Genomic DNA, 13275 nt, shown 5'->3' with positions numbered 1-13275 from the left:
TTATCTTTATTCAAACAAAGTATTATTTTAATTGCTGCTTGTTTGTGGCATGCTCTTCAAGGTAAACTTCTAAGTCTTCCATCAGAGTACACTTAATACATCATCTAACTATGGTAGTTCCATAAACATGAACACATTTTAATTTATAATTGGGTACGATCCTAGGATAAAGACTGTGGCAGGTGTTGCTGCATAATAATGTGATCTAAAGCTTTCAGCATATCAAAGGAGGGTGTGAAGAAATTGAAAATTAGGTTTTTGGATGTAGAAAAAAATAGGTTTGATGGAATAAATTGTGAAATCTTGTATCGAATTTAGCTTTAATGAAGAAAACTCCTGATAGGGAAATTTAATGTTTAAATTTGACAGTGCAAGGTTTAAACTATTTTTTATTTAATGCAAAAACTATGCTCTGAGTGTATGTTAAAAGTGTTGGAAGGGATCAAATGTGATCCGTGTGAATAGGGAACACTACTCCATTATCAGGTACAGCTGGAATGAAGCTGGCAGTAAATGGGTGATGTGTGTTGGCAAGAGGCATTTTCCAGGGAAACAGCAAGTTTAAATAAGTAGATGAAGCCAAAGCAAGGTAAAGAGTTTGATATGTAATGTAATAGTGAGAAAACAACTAAAAAAAGTGTTGGGCAGAAAAAAGAAGAAAAGAAGAAAAAGAAATTATGGCAGAAAGTAGTTAAGTAGAACAGTGGTTCATTGTGGGAGGACAGAAGGAAACACAAAAACTCAACCAAGGGAAGTTCCAGCTTGATAAAAGGAATAACCTCTTTCACCCTTGACAGACAATCAAGCAGTGAACAGGTTTCCTGGAGAGATTGTATGGCAGAGCAGTAAGGGGCTGAGTGACCTTGTGGGTGATCCTGCTTTGAGAAGGAGTTTGAATGAGGGACCTCCTGATGTCCCTTCCAGCCTCAATTATCCAGGGGTCCAATGGAAAACAAAATGTTTTTAGCTGAGTATTTAAAGTCTTTGTGACGTGGCCATGTCATGGCTTTCCAGAATAACCAAGCAGAATTCTGAAAACCAGGAATGAAATGCTGCATACAGTGAGTTTTACTGGCAGGCAGCAAAGCTCATGGAATCCCTGGAGTTTTGAGCCAGCACTCCAGCTGTGCTCACTGGGTTCAGTGTGACTACACTGAGTGACAGAGCTCCATCATCTTAGCAGAAGTGGGACACAGGCAGTCCTGGGGAGGAAAGCTCCACTCAGTTGTCCTTCCCACAATGCAGCAAAGGTGCAGTCTAAATTAACATATGGATCTTTTTTGACTACTTGAAATAGCTTGGATTTAAATGGCACTTGAGTTTCAAACCTCAACTAGAACAGAACTGTTGCTTTACTATGATGATTTTATAAAAGATGATTTTCCAGACTTCCTTTACTCATTTCCTTGATCATTTAAAAGCATGCAGCATCTTTTCAATGTTTGTATTATCATTACTTTAAGGTTCTCCTACTTTGTTAACATACTTTCCCCTTGTAACGTTTTGTTTTTTCTCTGGATAAAAAATACAGTTTTCCACACTTCATTGTTTTTTCTCTCTTCTTTATTAAACTCAGTCTGCCTCTTCACTGCTTTTTTTCTAATTGCCTCTCCTTTCTCATTTATATTACAGGAAATTAGAGATCTAAGAGGGCTGGAAAGAGTAGTGAGATGGGTTTTTATAGCTGCAGCCTTTGAGCAGTCTTTTGTGAGAATACTTCTGACACTTGCTGTTGATTACAGACTTCTTTTTAAAAAGAACTGTTTGAGCCTAAGTTATGGTCCCTTTTTGGATTCCACAGCCTTCTTCCACATGTGAATTTTTGTAATAGCTCCAATCTGACCTTCTTCATTAAATTACTTAGTTCAATGGAGTCTGAGTTCTTGAAATCTGATATGCTAGTCTGGTTTATTATGTATATCTATTTTGTATCTGCACTTTGTGTACAGTACTAAATTCAAGTGGCTCTTGCTCTGATTTCAATCTACTCATTAGTTTCTTTCTGCTGATAAGAAATTAATTCAATATGGTTTCCCATTTTTCAGACTGTAAAGTTATTCTCTATTAAGTAGAAGCCAACTGTGATGCATGTTCAGTATACTTTTTTTGCCCAGTGAATCTATGGGAAGATAATTTCTCCCACAGTTGTGGTATCCTCTGATTTCCAATCCTGTGAGAACTGGCCATGCATTTTTTTAATTCTCACTTCCATCTGGTTGTGATGGTTTATAAGCAGATGTTTATTGTTCTCTCCCTTTCTTCCTCCCTCCCCGTCTTGCTAACTTAATACAAACTCAGTTGCCACCAGTATTTTTGTTGTCACATTATAAATATTGGTCGTAATAAATATCCATGATTCAAAAAATTATTCTAAGTATCTTTTGGAATTCTCAGTGGTTAAATCACTTTTCCTGGTCACAGAAAATTGCTTAAAAATCACAAGTCACTTTCCAATAGTGTTAACTCTACAGCAGCTTTAAAATTAAATTTCAGGTCTTTATGTTTATTTTTATAAAGAAGTCTGTGAGTTTACAAAAGAAAGTGAGATGTTTCTGCACTACTGAGGTTATGCATCTGATTGAACTTATTGTGTGGTATGTAATTATAGAAATAACTTTCCATATGCAACAAATACATATTGTTTATATCCAGATTTGTTTGAAGACCAGTTACCCCATATTTTTATAATTTTTCTTGTCTTTCACTCCTAATTTATTTTGTGGTGGTGTTTGGTATATTTCTGTCTCTGGAGTTTCATTGAAGTCTGCTTTAAAAATAATTAGACTTTACATGTATGAAATTTCTAGTCACTTATGGAATGGCTATCCCAAAAGTATTGGGAATCTTGTGGTTTGTCTGTGTGTTAATTCAGCATCTAAAGGATAAAGGCCTTAAATAGACTTGGGAGTTTCAGACTTGAGTTTTGATTTGTTGGCTTAAAGAAAGAAAAATGTTCACTGAATCTAAAACCTGATGTCAATAACAAGAGAACTTACTAATTTTGTGAAATACTGGTTTTGTGGAACAAATCAGGCAATAACTTGAAACTGCTGTTCCTCAGCAACAAAACACTGTATTTTGCCCCTAGTAAAAGATCTAGGAAGTTGCCCAGGCCAAGATATTTGTAACAACTTTGCAACTTTTTTGCTATTGAGGTGAACAGTTACATCTGCTGCCTCCTTAAACAGTATCATTAATTCATTTTTTGGCAACTTTTTAGTATATATTGTTGAGAATAGGTTTTATGCTATCTCCTGGGGTTTTTTTTTTTCTTTTCCACCCCCCCCCCCCCCACCTTTATTTACTCAATATTTCTGACACTGCATTTAGTTATCTGTTGAAGTGATAAGAGGGATAAAATTTTCAAAAAGTTTTCTTGGTTGTCATCTAGTGTCAATATGGACCTGAACAAATATCTTTTAATAAATTTAAATGGGCTTTGGGGGCAGGCCTAATGTAATGGTTTCATGTTGTACAAAATAATATAAAATATGATTTGAATTTTGAGATGTATATTATATAAATTACGTAGTTACATTAAATGTACCTTGTAGCCTTTAAATTTACAGCTGTTGAAAACATTCTGTCAAGAAACACAATATGTGGATTGAAGGTAATGTTTAGCAGATTAGTAATTTGGATTAATTTATTATTGCATGAAATCTAAGGTTTTTTTCTTGACCACAGACAACCTATCACAACAAGTTTGTGTTATCACCAATGTGAAGGAAACTCTTGCACAAGTAGGTTTTCTCCTTCCTGAATCTCTGAAAAGCCAAATAAAAGTAAGTATAACTCTATGGCTCTCAACTGTCTGATTAATTTAATTTTCTGGTTGTCACTACTCCTAAGAAAGGGTTTTAATAATGGAAACAGAAACTGAGACTTCCTGTGTCACTGTAGTATTTATCACAAGAGATTAACATCAGGTGTGGAAGTTACCAAGAAAGAAGCACCTTCTGCCCAGTTGTGCTGTAGAGGGGCATCTTACAGATCCACTTAAAATGTCCATCTTAGATTAGAGGAGAAATTGAATGCAGACAACAGAGAGGCAGTTTTCTTTAGATTTTATGAATTCAGTAAACCCAAGTTGTTACAAATATGTTACAAAGGAAATGCTTTTATTACTTTGAAGTCTGACTTGGAGTATGAACCAATTAGAGTAGGTTGTTTTCCTGCAGAGCTGTGAATGCAAAATCAAATTAATCAGCCTTTTTGTAGAGCAATAGGGGTACATTTCCCTCACAGTGAATGCTCATAGGAGTCTTTGCTTTAGGATATTGATGGAATGTTCTACTGGCATTTAACTATATTTTTCTTTTTCATTATTCTTTCTAATAGAGCTATCGTATTTCCATTTTCCAAAGGTGATTAACATTTGGTAATTGCTTAGACTGGTATTGGGGTAATTCTTAATTATGTCTTATGTGATGATATCACATGTTCCTGTTACCCAGAGAAACAGACAGGGAATAACTGTTCAAAAATTCAGGTTTTCTGATGTGCATAATGTTACTTCTGCAATGGCTTTATTCATGTCTGTTGATCTTCTGCATGGTGTGTTAATTATTAGAAAGATATGTTTCCCTGTGAACCTGTATTGCTGTCTTTTATCTGGAAATGTCATTTGACATTGCACTGAAACTTTTTCTTCAGGAAGAACTGTATTTAGCATGGAATCTTGCTTTGTATCTATTAATTGTCTACATTTAAAAGTGAAAGAAATTAGCAGACTTGAATAAGTCTGAATAGCTGTATGGTGGGGCAGAAGTATGTCTCCATTTCACTGACACCAGATGCATTGCTATATCTCTTTTTTATCTCTGTGTAAACTATTCTGCTGTTAGTAGGAGGACATCACTTATCCCTATGCTTTTAAACATGAAAATCTCTGAATTAATTTTTAAGTTTACCAATATACAGAATTTCAAACCTTAGAAAGAGTACATGCACAAGCCCATTTGTTCTCCAATGAAGCACGGTACCTTGTGTGAGAGAGATTTGATTTTGTGCAAAATAATTATTTTAAGCAACGTAGGTGTACTGAACTGAAAGCTTTTCAAAGGAGTAATTGGAAGGTAACTGATCTAAATAAGAGACCAACTGGAAATCATTCTGTTGAGTACATATTATCTGGGACCACTATTTTAACATTTTAGATACTTTTGACACTCCAGTTCTCTGTAGCAACCATATTTGTTTATGGGATATTTGTTAACTTCTACATATGTCCTTAAAGAAGAATTAAAAAGAAATTTTCTTAGAAGGATTTCTGAGAGAGGCTCTAATAACATGATAATATCAATAGCAGGGGGAAAAAAGACCTATAAATTTAACAAATAAGATAAAGAAAATAATTTCTAAAAATTTTTTAAGACTACAGCTGTTTCTTGTGAAGTACTTTAACAGTACTTTAGTCAGTGTTACTGTAAACAGTATGACTAATGAATGAATGTTTTGTCAAAGATATCATACTGTGAAAGACATAGCTTGAGTTTTTCCTTACATTTGTTGTTTAGCCCTTTCTTTTGGAGCAAACAAACCTAAATGGGAGCTGAAGGTATTTTCTTCTGTGACTGGGAGTCATGTACTCCTGTTTCTTTAGTGATAAAGTGCTGCTGTCACATGAAATGGAATCAACTGGATGAAGTTGTGTGACATTTCTGTGACTGGATAATTATCCATGAGTAGGATCTAAAAAAATTTGATAGCTTTCAAATAGAAAAAGAGCTAGCATTTCACTAGTAGAAATTCACCAATTTCTTAGTGATTGAATTGTCCATCTGTGGCATTGGTGTTAATTGTGATTTTAAATTCTGATATAATTTAAATAAATTTGTTCTAGTATTAGTTTTTGACTTTATGGAAGTGGATGTTGAATAAAGTTGAAAATTCAGTACAAGGCATCTGGTAACTAAAAAATTTTAAAGAATATCAGTTTTTACTAGGACCAGAAGTAGTTAAGCAAATCCATATACTCCTTTCTATTTAAACACTGAAACATGGTGTGAGAATCACTTTTTACCAAGGTGTATTTTTAGGTAATTTTTGCTCTCTAATGTAGCTGATAACATTGATTAATATTAATTATAATTTGAAAAAAGTACTATTGCATAGGATATTAAATGGCAAATAGAATAATAATTAATTTTAGTTAAATGATGATTTATTGAAGCTTCTACCTAGGCAGTTGTGCTTACTTTTCCAACAGAAAATTTTTATTTCATTTTTTCTGGATTATATGGGGCTCAAAAAATGCTAATGGTTACTTAATAAAATTGTTGAAGTTAAATCAAATGATGCACTAAAGGAATTTTTAAATGTTCAGCAAAGCTTAAGTGTAACGTATTGTAATACCTCAAAGCAAAAAATAAAAGTAGGCCTTCTGCCTTGGGTCATGTTCCAAATACCTTCTGAAAAGACACTGGCTTGCAGTAGGCTCATGTTCATTCAAGTATGTGCAAGGTTGTAAAGTTACCAGGGATTTCTGCTTTTACATCTTCAGAGGTTCAAGCCAGGTGAGCCCTGGAGTGTTGCATTTTCCAAGTATTTTTGGAAATTCAAAATAATTCATACGTTCTGTGACTTTTAAAAAAATTTCATCTTAAAATATTAAATGTCAGCTATTTATGTCTATGCTATCAAATTTTAAGCCTAAAATGTTTCTAAAATCTTTAGATTATCACTGTCAACTTCTTGGTTTCAAACCACCTTCCTTTGCAAACAAGTTAGCTCCTGATTATTACAAAAATTAACAAATACAGCTTTACATAGCACTGCAAAGACTTTTTAAATGTTGTATTTGGTACTTTTGTTGGATTAGGGATTAAGTGGCATTTTAAGTGAGCACAGAAGTGTATTACTTCTGTTGCTTGCTATGATACTTAATGTGTTTTGGAAAGAAATAAAGCTCACTTGTACTGTGAAACAGTGGGATTTGCTGATTTAATGGAAATAACATGAAGATTTTTTTTTTCTCCTGAATTTCAAGATGTTTTATTTGCTTCAAAGTGTTATCTTCTCTTAGGGAACAGATTCACCCTCTGCTACCCGGTTTACTGTTTTACTTAAGGCAATACCGAAGCTGATAATAGTAGTAGAATCTACTTTTTATTTTAACTGAGATAAGATAGTTACTTAGCTTGTGTTAAAGGTTGCAAAATAAGTATGTCTGTGCCTAAGAAAGTATTTAAAAACATTTGTTGAGGAAATTATTTCAAGGAGAAACTCTAGATGGGTTTTATACTCTTGTTCTGGGCAGAATCCTGGAATACCAGTGCACCTGATCTTTCTTACATATTTATTTTATTTTATTTTTAACTTCATGAAGACAAAATGTATATATCTGAGTATTGGAGAGGTTTTCTCAGAATTAGAGGTCTAAGTCATTAGATCATTTTAATGACAGTGTTTTCATCTCTCGAAACAGTTGAACATCCGAACCCAGGCAGCAGCACTCATGTCTGATGCTTCCAGGGCTGTTTCTGGAATGCATACCCTGAGCAGCATACTTCAACATTTGTTGGGCTCCTTGCTTCACTGTTGAGTGCCCCAAAATTTTGAGCAATTTTCAGTTTTTGTAGTGGAAATAATAACTGCCAGTTTTAAATAATTTAAATGAATAACCTCTGCCACAGTGGTGGAAGCTTTAGCAGATAGTTAATGCTGAGTTATAATTTTTGACTTTTTTTTCTGTCTAATCAGGTTGAAGCTATTTCAGTATCTTCAAGCAAAAATGATAGCTGTCTACAAAACATCATTTCAGGACAATGCTATAATTTTGTTTGTGTAAATGTAAGTAGTGAGGATGCATGCTTTTATTTTACACTTAAACTTACTAGTAATGATAAATAAAAATTAAATATTTGAGTAATAAGTTGTTATTTTTGTTATCATGTACTGTGTTTATTCTGATGTTTGGTGTTTCTAATGTGCACTAAACTCGACCTTGGAGATACTGGTCTGTCCATTCTCCTCTGGTTCCACACTTCTGTCACTGTGTTGTTAACCAGCCATGAATTCTTGAACAAGAGGGGTAAAATCTGAAGTAATTTAAAATTTCCTTTCATAAGTGTTGTATCGAAGTGAGTTATTATAAGGAGAGGCCTGTGATATGTGAAGTCATCTAACTGTGCATTCATTGCTACTACTGTGGTCTGAATTAGTGTTTCCCATTCTGGACATGTGCATGCCGTGGGATCTGTATTTGGGTTCCTGTATGGGAACAGGTTGGTTTTAGATGAACCATATCTGAGACCAATCAAGACCTGTAATCTTGTTTGGTTTTATATATATATATATATATATATATATATATATATATATATATATATATATATAAAATAAAGGGTTATTAATATTATTAATTTCGTGATTTTTCAAACATTTATAACTTTACCAGAAAATACCTTAAAAGTGTACTAAAAACAATCAGCTAATCAACCAAACCCTGCCCCCCTAAAAGCAAAAAAGTGATGTATCTTCTTTTTTTTTGGTAAATAACAGTTCTTCAAATTCCATTTTTATTAAATAAATGTTGTTTTCAGTAATTCCAAACATTTATTTTTATTTAGGATAAAAGGTGGGCCATTCAAGAAACCCAGGAACTAGTGGATATGTTGGAAAAATCAAATATTCCTCTCTTATGTCCAGTTGTCCTTATTTTGGTAGGTAACTCCTGTAAGTTACTGTAGAAAGCATCTCATTAATTATTTAAAATTATTATTTAATATAAATAAAAGTAATATGTAATATAAGTATTTTTAAAGTTAGACTAGGTTTACACTGCTGCTAACTCAGAATAAAATTGTAAAATCAAACAGTAAATTGGTTTCTAAAGAAAGAAACTCATTTTCACTTCAACAAATGTACTGCATGCTGTCAGAAAACAAACTGACACTAGCAAATGACAGTTTATTAGTTATATATTTCTGTGAAAGGCTCATTGTGGCTGGCTAGTTGTACTGAACTGTTAACTTCTGCCTTGCTGTTGTACTCTCTCTCTATGGGGATGCTGCAAAGCTTGTGCTGTGCTTGGATGCTCAGTTGAAACAGAATTAAGTGGCTTTCCTTTTTGCTATGTGTGTGTGGTCCTGATGGCTGCACTGTTTTTCATACAGGCCAGGATGCCATTGGCCTTCTTGGCCACCTGACACTGGCTCCTGCTCAGCCACTGCCAACCAGCACCCCCAGGTCCCTTTCCACTGGGCACCTTTCCAGCCCCTCTGCCCAGCCTGTGGTGCTGGGTGTGGTTGTTGTGACCCAAGTTCAGCACCTGGCACTTTGCCCTCTCAAACCTCATATCCTTGGCCTCAGCCCATGGATCCAGCCTGTCCAGATCTTTCTGTAGAGCCTAACCTATCATACCCATTATAGCCTCACCTATTGTATGCTGTTCTCTTGGAGTGAGTTGCTGAACATCAATATTTGGGACTTTGTTTCTAGACCATCTTATTTTCTTGATCCTGTTTCTGTGGAACTTCAGGGTAAAACTTTATTTTAATGAATTTTCGAAGATAAGTCACTTCTGCCTTTCATAATCAGAGCAATTACATGTCTCCAATTCTGTTGGTCATTTACAAGGCCACTGGATGTGCAAAATACTCCTTTTTTGGACTGAAAATATTTTCATTAGTCCTTTAGCAAGAATATAAAAAACTACTTCTCTCTGTGTTGAATTTTGAGAGTGAAGATAAAGTTGGAATTGTTTATCAACTAGCTAATGCTAAGGTGTCAAAAGCATGCTTATTTTTCCAAATTGATAGCACTTTCAGGTCTGGACTTTCAATTAAATACTTTTTTGAGTGTGATGCCAGGAATGTGAAAGTGGTTTAATACTTGTAGCTATAAATATTCTGGTCTTAGTATCTCCCAAGAAATAGGAGTGCAAGTAATTCTTACACTATCTCCCCATGAAACTCGGGTTTTGCCCCTGAGATACTAGGTCTTGAAGTCATTGTAGAACCCAGAACCATTTTTAATGAAAGTATATTTGCTTGAACAGCCTGAAGCATGTATTAATTATTTAAGTAGTCTCCTTTTAAAAGAGGTGTAGGAGAAAATAATACATTTAATCCCTTTAGTATACTCCAGATCCATCAGTTGTCTCTGACAGCTACTTGAAATTTCTAAGAACTAGACATTGGAAGAAAATCTCATAACTAGGTGGAAACAGTTGCTAATATTTAAAACACTGATAGAAATACACTTCTTAAAATTATGCTGTCTAATTGCACTTGGGCATCTGGTGGATGTACCACACTATCATTTAGAAATACTAGAAGGGAAGAAGAGGAGATCTGGAAGGTATGTTTAGAGTGACAAGAATTAGCTTAACAAATCATTGTCTCATATTAATCACTGGAAAGTATTGAAATTTCTGAGCTCTAAAACTCATTACAGATATTATGGTACTGAGAAACTTCCTTCAGCAGTCTTAATTTAAATTAAGTGTTGGGTGTTCTCTTCTCTAAGGCTCATGAGTGGGATTTTCCTCAACTGTATTCTTTCCTATATATATACTTTTAAAACATATTAACTGAACGGATTGTTAATGGAAAATCCTATAATACACTTTCTTTCAATGTAAAAGGACATATTAATATTTCTCAGACAAATGTGAATCAGAATTTTAAGCAGTATATTGACATTTAAATGCATAGGTCTTAGATACCAGCTATAAGGGAAACACGTTTTTTTACTCTCAAAAGTAAAACTCTTGAAAGAATAAATGGGGAGAGCAGCTAACTGCTTCTATTCCAAACTCATAACTAGGAACAGTCTAATGCAATTGGATTTGGGTAATTGGAAAGTTCTTGTCTATTCTTTGATTTTTTGACAAAAAGCAATTTCTTCATAATAATATGATAATTAAGGAAAAAAAGGGTTTTTTTTTCCCCTTCCAATAGTCATCTTCTTTAATTGTAGAAATGACAGGTGTTATTATTGTGCCAGACTCTCTGTTTAACCAGCCCAGTGAGCATTGATCCAATAAAAGGATGAGCTTGCACTGGACACCATGACTTTTTTTCATAGTCCCACCTATCAGTTGCCACAGATTCAAAGTCTATCCATTATCCTGGTGCCTGACTGGATTGTTTCATGGCATCTGTAAGCTGAAGCAGCAATTACTGGATTACTGTATCACAAAATGGAAGATTAATGTTACAGGAGAAATAGGCATCACAAAGGTAAACTTGAGGCAATTATTTGTTTGCATAAAGGCAGTATCTTCAATTATGCTGTAAGCTGACAAATCATATACTTAAACTGACATTGCTTTTTTGAGCAATAAATTTTCATGTTTGTAAATGGTATAAATGGATTTGATTTTTATGTTGTTGCTTTGTTAGGGTTAGAAGGAAGGGAGTGCTAGTACTTCAGCTCTGCAGTTGCAATTATTTGCATTTCAGTACCAAAGTTAGTTTGAGGAAAATCTCTTTTCAAAGCTGTTAAAGAGGTTAATGGTAAAGAGGAGATAGGTTAAGTTCTCTCAAAATAATAGGTTTTATAATTTCTTTTAAATAGTAAATGAGTAGTATTTAGCCTTGTTTTGGGTAGAAAATAACAAAACAATGAGTGTGTGTGAAAATTAATCTCGGCTTGTGTAGTAGAAGACAATAGCTTTGCTTCTGGTAAGTGTGCATTTAGGAAATAAATAGCTTGTTTTTGAAAGTGTTGCAAGAGAAAATGAGTGAGGACCTATTTTCTGTCAGTATAAATGGAACATGAAGTACAAAGAGAACTTGAAATAATTTTCCTTTTGGGAATAAAGGTATTTCTGCTATTAATAGACACTGAAACATTATATGTACAAATCATCATACTTAATTTTGATTTCTACAGCTAATAGAAGTTTTATGAGGGAAATTGATTAAAATGTGGAATATGTAAGACTTGGGAAAGGATTGAGCTAGTTGAGACCTCCTTGGAAATACCAGTCATACAAGCACAGAATATTCTGAGCTGGAAGGGACCCACCAAGATAATTGAGTCCAACTCTTGGCCCTGCACAGGACACCTCAAGAATCACAGCTTGTGCCTGAGAGCGTTGTCCAAACACTTCTTAAACTCAGTTCAGGTCCTGTGAGATCTGCCATGTTTGTGCAGCATTCCTGATGGAAATGAGACCTGCCTTTCCCTGCCCAAGGTCTCAGACTTCTTTTGAGGTAGTTTCTGCTTTTTAAACTTGAAGTATTATCTTGAAATTAACCCAATTAAGGCAACTAATTTGCTATACTGAAAGGATAGTACATTTCCAATTAAAGTTGAAGGAATTTAGATTTGTCTTGAAAACCTTCAAGATACTTACGAAAGATAAGTGTATTCTATAGTCCTCTGATAGTAAAAAACCCAAGCAAACAAAAAAAATCTCCTCTGAAAGTTAGTCTAGAGCTTATAAAAGAATGTTATTTGTTTTCAAATTTAATTGAATATTTTTAAGATGTATGACATGTTCTGGCATATTGGTTTCTTCTGCTTTGAAAAAATAGTTTTCATGCCCTTAAATGTGTAAGTAGTGGAATTCAGTAGTAAATAGAAGCTAAGAAATGCCTTTTTTGTCAGTATTTTTATGTGTGCTTAACACCTAAAAATAAGATACTAAAAACCATCAGTCTAAACTGGCACACTATGGAAAAAGTGGATTTTGTTTTTTCCTCATCTGTTCTTTTGCAGGTGCACTTGGATATTCCAGAATATAATTCTTTCAGCATTGGGATGGAAGACCTAACTACGATCAAGACATTTGCAAGAGAAACTAAAAAGAAAAACATTTTAGTTTATGGTCTCCTTATCCAATATAAGGTATGTAATTATCTTTCTGTGTGCAAATTATCTTCTTTTGCAATTTATATGATTAATGATAGAATCTTCATTTAAAACAAAATCAAAGGGAAATAAATATGGCACAAAAAGGATTTTTTTAGAAGATTCTTGCCTGTTCTTGTTCAAAATTCAGACAAGCCTGTAGTTATGAAAAAAAATGTAAGCTTTTTGATTAGAGAGGAGTAAATGTAAACATTTTTTAGAAATGCATTAAAACCTCAGGACCATTTTTGCTTTTCTTCTTAGAAAATTGCTTTTTCTCAGCATTAGAAAAAGAGAAAAATAGTGGAAGTACATTCAGTCAGTGGTTCTCCAGTATTTTATGTCCCTCATCAAAACAGAATTTGGTACTCAGGTGACAGGAAGGGCATGGTGTATAGGTGTTGAAACAGTGTCGGTAATAGCAGCAAATTGCCTCAGCTGGAGGCAAAAAGAGTTAGCACTCCAACA

General features: G+C 34.1%; 1 protein-coding gene across 2 annotated transcripts in view; it reads left to right on the top strand.

Annotated features, from left to right (window-relative positions):
* CRPPA (CDP-L-ribitol pyrophosphorylase A) overlaps window positions 1–13275 on the top strand; it is a 104629-nt gene that overhangs the window by 49839 nt on the left and 41515 nt on the right. For both annotated transcript variants that reach the window (XR_010785021.1, XM_066565478.1), the window contains exons 6-9: window positions 3688–3785; window positions 7705–7794; window positions 8574–8666; window positions 12676–12804. Coding sequence is in view for 1 of the 2 variants with exons in the window: in XM_066565478.1 (XP_066421575.1) it covers window positions 3688–3785; window positions 7705–7794; window positions 8574–8666; window positions 12676–12804 (410 nt within the window). In the remaining variant the exon portion in view is untranslated. The remainder of the gene's footprint in view (window positions 1–3687; window positions 3786–7704; window positions 7795–8573; window positions 8667–12675; window positions 12805–13275) is intronic.

Source organism: Molothrus aeneus, chromosome 1, assembly GCF_037042795.1.
Source record: "Molothrus aeneus isolate 106 chromosome 1, BPBGC_Maene_1.0, whole genome shotgun sequence".
Classification (NCBI taxonomy): domain Eukaryota; kingdom Metazoa; phylum Chordata; class Aves; order Passeriformes; family Icteridae; genus Molothrus; species Molothrus aeneus.
This window is presented reverse-complemented; position numbering and strand designations above follow the sequence as displayed.